The 14697-nt window shown below is 54.5% G+C and overlaps 2 protein-coding genes across 2 annotated transcripts in view; one reads left to right on the top strand and one right to left on the bottom strand.

Annotated features, from left to right (window-relative positions):
* Positions 1–118: 118 nt before the first annotated feature.
* On the top strand, positions 119–2784 carry LOC117651572 (protein catecholamines up-like). The gene is made up of 4 exons (XM_034395703.1): positions 119–1163; positions 1253–1455; positions 1538–1613; positions 1705–2784. Exons 1-4 carry the CDS (start codon positions 269–271, stop codon positions 1878–1880), a joined length of 1350 nt encoding a protein of 449 aa, XP_034251594.1. The 5' UTR covers positions 119–268; the 3' UTR covers positions 1881–2784.
* Positions 2785–2859: 75 nt separating this feature from the next.
* LOC117651573 (fringe glycosyltransferase) overlaps positions 2860–14697 on the bottom strand; it is a gene marked incomplete in the record, with an annotated part of 35849 nt that continues 24011 nt past the window's right edge. The window contains 5 exon segments of the mRNA XM_034395704.1: positions 2860–4006; positions 4100–4185; positions 4277–4371; positions 6139–6209; positions 8119–8204. Of these exon segments, the coding sequence (XP_034251595.1) occupies positions 3952–4006; positions 4100–4185; positions 4277–4371; positions 6139–6209; positions 8119–8204 (393 nt within the window).

Below are 14697 nucleotides of genomic sequence, written 5' to 3'. Positions count from 1 at the left end.
GAAAGCCTTAATCAAAATCTTACCCAAAACTTAGCCCAAAATCCTATCTCTGTCCTGTCTTGGAATTTCAAATATGAATGTGAATGTAGGGCTTCCCGAAGCGCCTCCTAGCGGCACGAATCCGAAGCTCAACCTGCCACACACACACAACCACCTACTGGTTGTCGTCGGCTTTTCTGTTTGTGCCAAAGTCACGGTTTCCTTATCGGCGTGAAACGTTTGCTATTATGAACAAAGACACACCTCGCGCCTGACTCGACTTGCAAAAATGACAACCAAGAAGCCAGTGAGGCAGTCAGACCAAAGTGGACAGAGCACAACAAAAGCAATGGAGCAAGAGAATAGACCTTTCATAACCAAACAAGTGTTAGTGAATATATGTTTAGGCCTTTTATGTGTTTTGATATTTTTTAGTTTTCCAACTTTAGTTAAAAGTCATGGACATTCGCACGATGGTGTTGATCATCACCACCACCACCACCATCATGATCACGATGGTCATGATCATCACGATCATCATCACCATGAAAAACCATCCTTTAAGTATTCAAAAGCAGCAAATGAAGCACAAGAACAGGTGAGAAAGGAATCTCCAAGTTTAGGCCAGACGGCTCCACCGAAGAAGAGTGAATCGATGTCTGGATCAGATACATCGTCTGTTTGGATGGACGCTATTGTATCGACATTGCTCATCAGTCTTGCTCCTTTCCTGCTTTTGTACATCGTTCCGCTTGATGGCTCTGCTGAAAGGGAGCCGCTGCTGAAAATTCTTCTTGCATTTGCTTCTGGAGGACTGCTTGGTGATGCCTTCTTGCATCTGATTCCTCATGCACTTGCTCCCCACACTCATGGTGAGCATGATGAACATGATCACGGCCACGGTCAGAGCCATGATCACAGCCACGGTCACAGCCACAGCCATGGTGAAGATGGTCATGGTCATGGTCATGATATGAGCGTTGGTCTTGCTGTTCTGAGTGGAATTCTGGTCTTCTTAATGGTGGAAAAGTTTGTACGCCTTGTGAAAGGTGACCACGGTCACTCTCATGGTCCGCCAAAGCCAGCTCCCAAGGAGGAAAAAGCTGGGAAAGATGCTAAAGATTCTGAAACCTCTAAAGGCAAGACAAAGGAAAAGACCAAAGAAGTTGTTCAGAAGAAATCAGGTACGGTCCCTGATTCGATGATGCAGTGTCAAGCTCTCCTCCCTCCAAACTTCAACCAAATGACTAATTTTGTTTCATAATTGTTGCAGAAGGAGATATCAAAGTTTCAGCATACCTGAATCTAGCTGCTGATTTCACTCACAACTTCACTGATGGCTTGGCCATTGGTGCATCTTACCTTGCAGGCCGCAATGTTGGCATCATTACTACTATAACAATTCTGTTCCATGAAGTTCCTCATGAAATTGGAGATTTTGCTATTCTTATCCAATCTGGATGCACGAGAAGGAAGGTGGGTTTCTAAGGTAGTTTACAGATTGCTTCATTTCTTTCTGAATTTTGTTAACACAAATTACTATTTCTTTTTCCTCTAGGCAATGATGCTGCAGCTTGTGACTGCAGTGGGAGCTCTTTCGGGGACTGTATTCTCCCTTCTATCTCAGGGAGCTGGTAAGTTCTATCAAAAATGAGCTTTTAAAACTAATAATCTCTTGTGATACTGTTTGACTGCAGTTATTTCAAATTATTTTCTTGCTAACAGGTGACGTGGGTGCTTCTTGGATTTTGCCCTTCACAGCAGGTGGCTTCATTTATGTTGCCACAGTGACAGTTATTCCAGAACTATTAGTAGACACTAAGTTTTGGCAGTCTGTAAAGGAAATAATTGCTCTTCTTGTAGGTGTTTATATGATGGTGCTTATTGCGGAGTATGAATGATTTAGTTAAAATAAAAAATTGAATGGTTTTGATTGTAAGACCAAATCAAAGGATTCTTTCTTTTTATGGTGTTCTGTTGTATCATACTTTTGTTCATGTCAAGCTGACTTATGTGCCATCTTCCTAAAGTCAAGCAAATATTGATAATAGACTTCTCCACATGTTCTACTCATGGCCTGTGTGTATAGCAAAATCTTAAATGCTCTACTGAAGTTTGGGTCAGCAACATTTTTTGTTTACATCACTCTGAATAATCATCACATCGCTTTCATGAAAAGATTACATGTCATATAAAAAGCAAACAAAAATATGAAATCTCCCTATTTTTTCCTGAATTATTTCTGTAAGAATACTTATTCATAGCTCTAAGAGTACTTAAGTATTTTCTTTTGTTTTATGACTGATATCTCTCTGCAAAATGTTGTTAAATTGTGGAACTCCAATGTCTGATTGGTTTATAATTTTAAGTTGTTTGACTGAAGTGGTATGGGCTATGTTATTTTTGCACAATGTGTGTGTGTATTTCAAATGCCGGTGCTCTTTTATTAGTTCAGCCATTTTTTGTAAGAACAGCTCGCCAGGTGTGAGCCATTTTTTTTCTTTTAAAGGGGGGATGGGCCATTCCCCCTGTTAAATTTCCTATGCGCCTGATAGTGAGCAACCTGCAACACATATCCCCTGTTAGTATGTATACACAAGCCCCCCTTCTGTCCTGAGCATTAAACTGCTCCAGCAACTAGCTCAAGCAGAATTATCTCATGATTTCTAGAGTACTTGTTTTTTCTACCTTCAGGCTGTGCTTGCTGTTAGTTGCTCCCAAATTTCTCATTCCACTAGTTGTTACATCTGATGAGGCATTTATTACTGTTTTCTGTATCTTCCAATGAAATTAAAGTTTGTGGTAAAAAAATTCTTGGGTTCTTTTTCCCTCTTGCCTTAGTGAGGTCCTTGCAAGATAAGGTTTGTGAAATGAAACAAATTTTTAAAAGGCTCTTTTATGATTATTCTATGATGGTGAACCTAAGACTTCACAATCAAATATGGATACATATGTACATTTCTTCATTAAGTTCTAAAATGACGCATTACTATTACATTATGGCACAACTTTCGAAAAAGATTACTTATACTGTACTTTGATGGAGGTCTTAAACTCAATGTGAGCACATATTTCACTTCTTATTCTGTAACTCAAAACACACCTTCACACACACTCAAAACATAACATTAGTTTGGAATTTGAAAAACATTTCTAATTTTGCTGTCATAACATTGATGTAAATTGCTTCACATGTTAAATTTACTTCTTCAATGCCTTAATTAAGTGAACAATAAGGTAGTTGGTAACTTGAAACGCAGACACACATTCTGCATGTACTTAAACAAAACAAGAGGGAACTTGGCATACTGCCAAAAGGCACTGATAAATATGTAAGCTAAGAGCACAAGGCATAAATACCTAAGCTAACAGTGTCTATCTATCACCCAGATCATAAAATTAATATGACATGAGCAGCACCATTTTAAAAGTTGCATTATTGTGCAACCTTCTAGTATTCCTTAGAGGTATGTCTTGACTATTAAAACACATAACATCATTATACATTCACTCAAATACTATATCCATCTAAATAACAATAAAATTAACAAGAACTAATTACAACAACAAGAATACTGTACAAAGATGATCACAGTTTATGTCTTACCCCTTACATGCCTGCCTCTAAATGACTGGGCAGACTGACTAATGTCAATTTCAATAAAATAAATTTTAAGTTGATTTTTGATAATAAATTTAAAAAACAAAAGAATGGCAAAAAATAAAATTTCATGTACTAATTTGATAAAAATCAACAGAGGGGTCAGAATCAATTTTCTCCAGCACATTATCACACACAAATGCTGCAACGAAGGATGACTCAAAGTGCCTTAAGTTGTTCAAGGGAATGGCGATGATGCCTCTGAGTCATTTTCCCTTGCCTCTAGTAAGCAGACATTTCTTTAACATGAGCAGACTGAACACTTCCTGAATAATCCCATTTCGACTAGAATCAAGTCTCTAAGTAATTCATCATCTTGGACAGAAACTCAGATATGGAAACAGGAGGCAGTGAAGAGACAAAAATCTAAACAGGAAAACAAAACAAAACAATTAGATGTCTGATATTGATAAATTTAAGAAAAAATAGTTTGCACTCAATAGAACTTCTCTGACTTACCTAGTGGGATCAAGCCTTGAGTCAAAGCCATCTATTTTTAGAACATTCACCTCATTCTTGCTGTAACGAGAATAACTGAAGGTGATCTGCAACAAACAAAAGCACAATTATCATCAAAAAATCAACCCAACAGGACTGTTGCAGAGAATAAAAGATTTTTCTGAGTGGGACACTCACCTGCTCATGCATTGTTTCCTGATGGATGAACTTCATTGGTTCAAAGTGTGAGTGAAACTGGTCGATGACAGTCAAGGGTTTCCGCAACAGGTGTTCTGGAACCGAGAAATAATAGTCCGGTGAGACACACAGCTTCAAAACTGGACGTCAGCCACAGACTACAAAATGTAACTGTCGTGACTCCGGGACTCGCCGAGCGGGACAAAGTGGAAATTCCACCGGCAAATCTTTCCCACTTTCCTCCTCCATTCCTCTAATCTCATCAGGCTGGCTTTCATTAATGAGAAACGGAGCGGCCTCACGCCAGAAACCAAGCCGTAAAAATAAAACCAAGGGATCCACGAGATATTAAAAGTCGCGTTTCTGTTGTGTAAAGCCCACGGTTTATGTCCGATTGCCGGGCCCCTGCCGAAAGGGGGAAAAAGGAGGGGGGATCGGTGGTCTGACCAATCACAGTGCACCACCGTGTTCGGATCAAAGAGGCCTCTCGCTGTCTGTCTCTCTCACTCACGGCGGAGCCGCCGTGCCGACACGGTAGCGAGAGGGAAGACAGAGACAGACGAAAGAGTAAGGAGAGCGGCACTCGGTTTGGCTGCCCGCAGCAGTGGGCCAGAACACCGGCGCAGGCGGCCAAAACTCCAGATGCGTCTTGAGCTGCAGAGTCGCTAAATGGGACTCGAACCGAACGTGTGACCCCACCAATGGATTCCTCGTTCGGAGAGCAATCCATTGGTGGGGTCACACGTTGGGTTCGAGTCCCATTTAGCGACTCTGGGGCTCAAAACGCGTCGAGAGTTTTGGCCGCTCCACCGGTCTTCTGGCCCACTGCCCGCAGGAGGGCCGAGGCCGGGCCGGCAAAGCGTGGCAAAGCGTAGCAAGGCGAAGCCTGCTTGGCGGAGGCCGTGGCCGAGCAGAGCGGAGACGGGAGGCAGGACCGGCTTGCCTGTCCGCGATGCTCCCTGCCCTGCACTCCACACTGCCCTGCCACGACCGTGGACCCTGGCGGGGCAGACAGGGCTGGCAGCCACGACACAAGGTCCCAGCCCCGCCCAATTAAGCACGTCATGAAATACGAGCTTTGGGCGGCCATGTCCCCCTCATGCCGCGCTCATTTACAGTGGCCAATCAACAATCACAATCCGGCAATCCGACTCATTAAAAAGTCGGGGCGCGAAAAACAAAGGGCGCTGTGGTGCCCCGCGCTCGCAAGTCGCAAAGCAGCTCGCCCTTCTTATTTTGCGCGACTTTCACAAAAATGTCAGAAATTTTGATTGCTACGCAGCAGCGACGCGCAACAATGGATGCTTGCCTTTTGAAAAGGGGCCGAAATTTCCAGTGGGGCCGACGGGGGCCCCTCCTGTGGGGCGGGGCGGGGTGGGGGGCAAGAATGAGACGGGCCACCGAAAAGAGAGAAAAACCTCCAAGGGAACACTGACTGTGGGCAAGCCGGCAGGCAAGGCAGTGTTGTGGCTCGCTTTCAATTACACGCCTCGGCCCCACCTCGAGCCTCCAGCCCCCAATTTGGGCCTTCCGAACGGGGAAATCGGCTGCACGCAAAAACGCAGCGCCAAACGCTTTGCCGACAGATCCACTGGGCCGCCAATTAGCACCCGCACAGTGGATTTGCCAGAAGACAGGCGGCGGCGGCGGCCAAAACCCTAGACGCGTTTTGAGCTGCAGAGTCGCTAAACGGGACTCGAACCGAACGTGTAACCCCACCAATGGATTCCTCGTTCGGAGAGCAATCCATTGATGGGGTCACACGTTCGGTTCGAGTCCCATTTAGCGACTCTGGAGCTCAAAACGCGTCTAGAGTTTCGGCCGCGAGCCACTATAATCGATTGCATTGCCTACTTCCTTACCGATGACATAGCCCATGGTGACGTCGTCCGGGAGGCGGATCTTCTCGCCAATGCTGATGAACTTGCCGCCCCTGCAACAGGTGGAAACATGGCGGTCAGACGTGGAGGTACAGAAACAAGGTACAGACGAAAACTTTGGTCTTTTATTGCGCTAAGTCCGAATCGAGTATAGTGTGGCAGGAAGGGCCCCTTCGGGTCTCTTTCAGGAGGCTACTCCTCCGGCCTGGACAGAGGCCTTGCCAGTGACATGACAAATCAACAGGGTGGCACATAAATTCGCCCCGCCCCGCCCGCACAGCGGTCGGAATCCGCTCCCAATCAGGGAATACTACAAGTACCGCCGGCCGGTCCAACTAAAATTCTTCCAAAATGCGAGGGGATGGCGGCGAGGCGAGGCAAGGGTGCCGATCCTCCATTTCGGACGGTCGAGCGGACTCCAGCTGGACTCCAGCGACACAGGCCGAGTCGCCCAGTCCGCGCTGCTTGCTCATTAGGGCATTCCTCGCACGGTCACCAAACATCGCTCCGTCTCGCTCGCACCGGCAGGCCCGGCCGCCCGAACATCGCTCCGTCTCGCTCGCACCGGCAGGCCCGGCCGCCCGAACATCGCTCCGTCTCGCTCGCACCGGCAGGCCCGGCCGCCCGAACATCGCTCCGTCTCGCTCGCACCGGCAGGCCCGGCCGCCAGAACATCGCTCCGTCTCGCTCGCACCGGCAGGCCCGGCCGCCAGAACATCGCTCCGTCTCGCTCGCACCGGCAGGCCCGGCCGCCAGAACATCGCTCCGTCTCGCTCGCACCAGCCTCTCGACCGCCCAGCGCCCCGCCGGGGCATTCCTACTTGTCACCGCGCACCGCGCGCGCCGCCAGACGAACCGATTCCCTGGCTAATTCAGCGACGGACAGACAGACAGACAGACAGACAGCGGACAGACAGACAGACAGACGGGCGGGCAGACAGACAAGCAGACAGACAGACAGACAGACAGACAGACAGACAGACAGACGGGCAGACAGACGGGCAGACAGACGGGCAGACAGACGGGCAGACAGCGGACGGACGGACGGACAGACAGACAGACAGACAGACAGACAGACAGACAGCCTTGTGCGGTATGGGCCGCGGGGGCCTAACCACGGAGGAGCCGAGGAGCCGCCCTGCCTCCGGGTGCGAGCCCCCACTGTAATCTGGACGTGCCCTGCAGGCCGATTCCGAGAGTCGTCGTCGTCGCTCCGTCCCTCTCGCACCAGTGGGGCGTCTCGTGTGGGCGCGAGAGAGGCGGAGCGACCAAGACAACCCTCAGCATGAGTCTCCTGGCCAGGCCGTCGGGTCGTCACGCGCATGTAAAGTGTACCCAGAGTGCCCCCGGGGAAGGGGAGGGGGAAGGGGGGCTCAGTTCACCGCCGGAAGGCCCGCGGGCGGCGAAGGGTAGAGCACGGGGCCGCGAGGGTCGGCGATTCTGCCAGGGTGCCAATTTCATGCACTTTTATAGCAGCTTTATACATAAACCCCACTTTCTTTTCTCTTTTTTAAAGCGAGCAGGGAACCCTTTCAGAAGGATAATCAGGTCCGAGCGGCACACACACGGGCACACAAAAGGTAGCCTCGAAGCTCAGGCACAGCACGCAGAGCAGCGCGTCAATCTGGCAGAACGCCTGCGGGGTAGGCTGCCATGCGACAGCGATGCCGCGTGGCGTGGCCTACCCCCGACCCGCAGGCGCTGGAGAGCGCTCGCAGGTCCGGGAGACCGATTCTCTGTCTCTCTCGCACCTCTACGGGGCGCCCCATGGGTGCGAGAGAGACAGAGCGACGAAGGCGATTCTCGGAACCAGTCTCCTGGCCGGATTTCAAAAACGCGGTGCGCGGGTTCAGTGGCGACTGGTACACTGGTGGCGCGTCGTCCCCGCGATAGGGTCCAGCCAGGCCCGCTTATCGGCTAGTACACGAGCAGCGAGACAGCTGCAGACAGCTGCAGACTTACCCGGCGACGGGGAGCATCTTGAGCGCCAGGGCCCGGCTCAGACAGAAGCCGGCGCCTCCCGTGGCGAACCAGAAGGAGATCTTCTGCTGCAACAACAAGAAAGGAACACGTTAGGGAACAGAGTGGACTCGGGACGCTCGCCGCCGCACCGCCGCCTCTCCCGCCGGGGCCGGTCCGACGCAGTCCGACGGGGACCTCAACGCCGGGGCGCCACAACAAAACAATTCAGACGTCAAATTTGAAAATCAAGTTAATCTTGTAATAAAAGTTAATGCCGGTACAGACAGAAGCCCAAAATGGCGACCGCCGATCCAGACTGGCCACTGGACTGCTGGACTGCAGCCTGGAGCGCTGGAACTCCAGATGGCGGTCGGCCGCCGTTTCCGTCGCTCTGTGTCTCTCTCGCGCTCACGGCGCGTCCCGTATGGGTGCGGGAGAGACAGAGCGACGAAAACGACTCTCGGAATCAGCCTGCTGGGCCCCGCAATGACCTCCCAAGACCACAATGCCGGCCGAAAAAGGCCCAAATTGGAACGCGTTGCGTGTACGCGCACGCATGTGCGTGTGTGTGCGTGTGTGTGTGGGGGGGGGGTTCGGCCCCCGGCGGGGCACGGCGGGGCAGTGGCGTGCCTGGGAACAGTATGGGATCCACGCCACCGGTCGGGGCATCCAGGGGATCCTTTGAGCCGCAGAGAGGATACGTGGGTCAAACAAGCGGGCAGGATGCGGGTTACAAAGAGGTCAGTAGCAGTGGGGCCGCGCCGCCGCACAGTGGGCCAGAAGCCGGTGGAGGCGGCCAAAACTCTAGACGCGTTTTGAGCTCCAGAGTCGCTAAATGGGACTCGAACCGAACGTGTGACCCCACCAATGGATTCCTCGTTCTCAGAGCTACCCATTGGTGGGGTCACACGTTCGGTTCGAGTCCCATTTAGCGACTCTGGAGCTCAAAACGCGTCTAGAGTTTTGGCCGCCTCCACCGGTCTTCTGGCCCACTGTGCGCCGCGCCGTCGGCAGTCCATCATTCTAATTACAATCGGCGTCCGGGCGGCGAGGCGCTGCAAGGCACTGCAAGGGCCGGCCGGGCCGAGGGCGAAACGAAACGCAACACCGGCCCGGGCATGTACTGCCAGTGCCAAAGACGCCCAAAGGGCCCGAAGGGCTTGCTGGCCCAGCAGTGTTTGACTGTGGACGAGGCCACCCCTCTCTCTCCCTCCCTCCCTCCCTCTCTCTCTCTCTCTCTCTCTCTCTCTCTCTCTCTCTCTCTCTCTCTCTCTCTCTCTAACTCAGACACCCCGCGAGGGTCATGGAGTCGGCCTCGCTCGTTTGTACCCGTCCGGCCCGTCGAAGGGCCGTCCAGGGCGAAGACACACAATGGCAGCCCAAACATCGAAAAAAAAAGAGAAACACACAACCCAATTTAATAAATAAAAGGTCAAATTTTTTTGGCTGCGACTGTACATTTGACAGGCTGCAGCGTCGCCCCAAACGCGCCGCCGCTTTGGCCGCGGACTGTACCTTCCTCCTCAAAACGCGGGCGGGGCGGGGCGGGGCGGGGTGAGGCGGGGTGAGGCGGGGCTCCTCATCGTCGCGCAGGCTTATTCGCACAATCGGCGAAATCTCGATCTGCTCGACTTGGCCGGTCTCGCTCATTCCTCGCCAGTAAGTGGATCCATTCCAGCCCACCTGTCTCTGTCTCTCTCTAGCGCGTCAGCCCGTCAGGCCGTCCAGCCAGCCCATTTGAATCGATCGAGACCTCGAGCACACATCGACGGGCCGGCCGGCCTATCGAGACATCGATTCAGATTGAGAGATCAGGCGACAGCTTACGAATGGCGTGTCCGGCCGAGCAAGCGGCGCGAGCGGCGCCTCACAGTGGGCCAGAAGACCGGTGGAGGCGGCCAAAACTCCAGACGCGTTTTGAGCTCCAGAGTCGCTAAATGGGACTCGAACCGAACGTGTGATCCCACCTTTGGATTGCTCTCCGAACGAGGAATCCATTGGTGGGGTCACACGCTCGGTTGGTGTCCCATTTAGCGACTCTGGAGCTCAAAACGCGTCTTGAATTGTGGCCGCTCTACCGGTCATCTGGCCCACTGTGCGCCTGCTCGCCCCGTCTGTCTCTCTCTCGCACCGCCCCACGGGTGCGAGAGAGACAGGGCTACGCCGTGCGGAGTCCCTCGGCAGAATACCTCTGGCGCTGGACTTTTACGCACTCCGTCCCGCAGCCGCCTAACTTTTTAATCCCGTCTCTCTTTTTCTTTTTTTCCCGCGCGAAAATAAAAATACGCTCCGCCGAGTTAATCAGAGCAGAGGCGCGGACCTCGGACTGCCTGCCTCCGCCGGCCAGCCAGCCAGCCGGCCGGCCGGCCGCTGGGACTAATTGTAAATAATGGATCACCAGCCCGCCCCGCCTTGGTGGAAGCCCTGCGCGCCCTGCCGCTCCCCGTCGGCGCGATACGCATCGCACATCACGCGTGAGAGCTCCCCGACGACGAGGACGGCGACGAGGACGACGAGGACGGCGACGAGGACGGCGACGAGGCCGCCGCGAAGGACAAGGCGGGCACAAGCAGAAATGGTTACGATTGTGCATACAGCGTCGCTAAATGGGACTCGAACCGAACGTGTGACCCCACCTTTGGATTGCTCTCCGAACGAGGAATCCATTGGTGGGGTCACACGTTCGACTCGAGTCCCGTTTAGCGACTCTGGAGCTCAAAACGCGTCTAGAGTTTTGGCCGCCTCCACCGGTCTTCTGGCCCACTGTGGGCGGGTTCAGGGAGTGGATAGTGGGAAGTGGAGAGTACACAGTGGAGGGGAGTGAAAAGTGGGGAGTGAAAAGTGGGGAGTGAAAAGTGGGGAGTGAAAAAAGGGCGGTGAAAAGTGGGCAGCAGAGAAAGGCCCCGCGCGGCGTTTGCCGATTCGGGTATTTGCAGCCGGGTGCCGCCACGCCGCCACGCCGCGCCGCCACGCCGTCGCCGCTCTTGGTAAGAAGCAAGGGGCCGCTGAGGCCGCTGTCCGATCGGACGAGTGGCCATTCCAGTTTGCACCGCGGCGACTCCGAGAAGAGCGACAGCCTCTACGCGGTGCCCGTTCCACCACACTGTTCCACACTGCTCCACAAGCCGCAAGAAACTACACTCGAAAAGGGGTGCCTGTGTTGGGCAGCCGGGCTGCAATCATGCACTAAACCCTCCAGGGTAACACTCCAGGCGGAGCACCAGCTTGGCGTTCAACGAGACGGGTCTCATCGGCGGCAAAAGCCTGTAATGCACACTGGCGACGCACCCTGCAGACAGTGCAGCGGCACGAAAAAACAACAACTAGGTGGCTTCAGGCATAATAACCGCACGGAACCGAGCATAAACCGCCACCTTTCGAACCCTGTTTGCCACACTGTGGAAACAGGCATGCTGTAGAGCGCGGTGCAGCCTGTCATCAGGGAGGAAAGAGATGGGCGCTCGTCGCGCCCTTAAGCTTTCCCGTCAGGGCGATTCCACGCTTCGCCCTTGGCCGGACCACGGGCGTGCACAAGGGGGGGGCGGAGGGGGCGATCGCCCCCCCCGAAGGACCCCAAAAGGTATACTTTTGAGGCAGGTTTTGGCGTCTAACTCCTGGAAGTTAGGCAAAGTTCCTCAAAAAAAGGTTCCACCGCCCCTCCCGAGGAGGCGAGCTGTGCACGCCCCTGGGCCGGACATCGTCCAGGGAGCGTGTCCGTCCGCGACACACAGTGGGCCAGAAGACCGGTGGAGGCGGCCAAAACTCTAGACGCGTTTTGAGCTGCAGAGTCGCTAAATGGGACTCGAACCGAACGTGTGACCCCACCAATGGATTGCTCTCCGAACGAGGAATCCATTGGTGGGGTCACACGTTCGGTTCGAGGCCTGTTTAGCGACTCTGGAGCTCAAAACGCGTCTAGAGTTTTGGCCGCCTCCGCCGGTCTTCTGGCCCACTGTGCGACACTGTCCGCGAGACAGACAGACACCCGGACCAGGCTAGCCCGGACACACTGGAAGAGTGCACTGGCTGGAGACTCCAGCCAGGGGCCGCTCCGAATCACATGCAATGATCTCGGCCAGGACACGAACCCAGAAACAGGGGAAAAGAGTGAGTGCGTGCGTGTCGAGTGTGTGTATGTGTGTGTGTTGGTGTGTGTGTGTGCGTGTGTGCGCGTGTGCGTGTGTGAGTGAGTGTGGAGCACTGCACGCATTGCACGCCGCGCTCCATTGTCCAGGAGGAGCCGAGCCGAGCCGCCACCGAGTCACTCCACTTGTCCTGCTCCAGCGCGCAGCGCGCGGCCCAGGTGCGCATGCCGTGCCGTGCCGTGCCGCGCCGCGTCTACCCCCGACGCCGGCAGCGGCAGAGCGGGCAGAGCCCGGCACGGCACACCTAGAGGCACACCTGAGAGGCCGGGCCGGTGGCTCGCGGTGCACTAGAACATGAGAAAAACAAAGCCAAGCGGAGCCAAGCGGAGCACACGAGAAAACTGCGCGCGCACAGCGAATCCAGGCAGCCAGTTTAGTCAGCCAGCCAGACAGTTCAGCCAGCCGGCTAGCTAGCCAGTTCAGCCAGTTCAGCCAGCCAGCCAGCCAGCCAGTTCAGCCCGCCAGCTAGCTAGCCAGCCAGCTAGCTAGCCAGCCAGCCCGCCAGCTAGCCAGCTCGGCCCGGCTTGGCCGCGCAGCCGGGAGCAGCCCACGCGAGGCTCGCCATGTCACCAGCGTCGCACGAAATTTGAGAGGAAACCGTGCGTTTTCTATTTTCGAGTTGGACGGGGGCGTTGGCGGGGCGGTCGAGGCCCGAACCGAACCGCGGCCCGCCGAGCCGACGACACCCGACGCTCAAACATTTGAGCAACACGAGGCGTGGAGTGAGTGAGTCACAAGGGCGAAAACGACAACGCGACCCAGACGCCTCCAGCAGACTCATTCCGAGAGTCGTTTTCGTCGCTCGGTCTCTCTCGCACCTTTACAGGATGTCCCATCAGAGAGACAGAGCGACGAAAACGACTCTCGGAATCAGTGTCCAAGCCGCCAAGGGCTCAAGGCGCAGGGCCTGCCGCGGCCTGCAGTCGGCGGGGCGGCTACATAAAGCTGACTTGACAAGAAGGGGGAGGGGGGGGCAGGCAAAGCAGCCCAGAGCGTTCTCATTGGATTTTATTACTGCGAGCCAAGCCCCCTCCCCCTCCCCTCCCCACACACACCTGCCCGCCTGGAAAACGCGATCAACTTGAGCACTCATCGGCACGGCACGGCGCGGCACGGCACGGCGCGCACCCGCGGCCTGCCCGCGCGGGGTCTCGAGCGTGGGCGGCGGGGCGGGGCGTGGCGGGTGAGGCGGGGCGAGGCGGGGCAGGCGGCCAGTAGCTGCAGGGCTGGATACGATACCCGCGCGCGGCCTCCAATAAATAATACGCCTGTCCTCTATCCCCGTCTCCCTCTAACTCATTCTATCTCTAGCCGCCTCTCTCTCTCTCTCTCTCTCTCTCTCTCTCTCTCTCTCTCTCTCTCTCTCTCTCTCCGCGCCGCGCGCGCCCGCTGTCCCGCCTCTAGCGCCCGTTACGTGCCGCGCGCGCCCTGCCGCCCTGCACATGCTCGTACTTCGACCACAGGTTCCGCCCCTACACTGTCGGGCATTCAATAACAAGACTATTTTAAAAACCACAAAATTCCCCCCCGCTCTCAGCACCAGAAAAACTCTACGAGACCCGAGAAAGACCTCCAGCACAGTTTTCCGCTCAAGGGACAATGTTCGGTAATATTTTGGGTCTGGGGTGTGCGAGAACCGGAACAACTGCACCTTCACAAGAGACCATCTCTGGCCACGCCGGCCGGGGTGACCAACCAACCGAAACCGCCTGGATGCGGCACACAGGCCAACACAGGCAACCCACCTCAAATACCCCACCCCAGTGGCCTCTGACTGAACCCCTTCTGAAAAAGGCAACATAAAATATGTACTCTGTGCGCAGACCCCATACGAGAGCGAGAGGGAGAGAGAGAGGAGTCGGGAAAAATAACACACATTAACGCGAGCAGGCGCGGCGCGCGGTTCGGTCCGCCGGAATGAACTGGAAGCTACAATGGCCGGTTGTAAAGGACTTGGCCGCCATGAATCACGAGCGCCATCATCAACAAGGGCCTCGCCGACGACGCCGTCCTGGCGGAGTCCTGGCCGAGTCCTGGCGGAGTCCTGGCGGAGTCCTGGCGGAGTGCTCCCTCCTGGTGGAGTCTTCCCTCCTGGTGGAGTCTTCCCTCCTGGTGGAGTCCTCCCTCCTGGTGGAGTCCTCCCTCCTGGTGGAGTCTTCCCTCCTGGTGGAGTCCTCCCTCCTGGTGGAGTCCTCCCTCCTGGTGGAGTCCTCCCTCCTGGTGGAGTCCTCCCTCCTGGTGGAGTTATCCATCCTGTTGGAGTCCTGGCGGAGTCCCACGGCCGAAAGTGCGAAAGCGAACGAACGCCGTTTTCGAGCCCCTTTTAGTTTTGCCCAATAATGGTGGCACTGAGACTCTGTCTGTCTCCCTCTCTCTTTCACACACGAACATGCAACACTTTTCCCCCGCGGCTATGAAAAGGTCCCCTGGGGCG

This window comes from Thrips palmi, unplaced genomic scaffold, assembly GCF_012932325.1.
Source record: "Thrips palmi isolate BJ-2018 unplaced genomic scaffold, TpBJ-2018v1 HiC_scaffold_6, whole genome shotgun sequence".
In the NCBI taxonomy this organism is placed as follows: domain Eukaryota; kingdom Metazoa; phylum Arthropoda; class Insecta; order Thysanoptera; family Thripidae; genus Thrips; species Thrips palmi.
This window is presented reverse-complemented; position numbering and strand designations above follow the sequence as displayed.

Coding starts and splice junctions, on each gene's coding strand:
- LOC117651572 (XM_034395703.1), top strand. CDS start 269: ATGACAACCAAGAAGCCAGTGAGGCAGTCAGACCAAAGTGGACAGAGC. Junction 1,164..1,252: donor AGTTGTTCAGAAGAAATCAG/GTACGGTCCCTG, acceptor TAATTGTTGCAG/AAGGAGATATCAAAGTTTCA. Junction 1,456..1,537: donor CTGGATGCACGAGAAGGAAG/GTGGGTTTCTAA, acceptor TTTTTCCTCTAG/GCAATGATGCTGCAGCTTGT.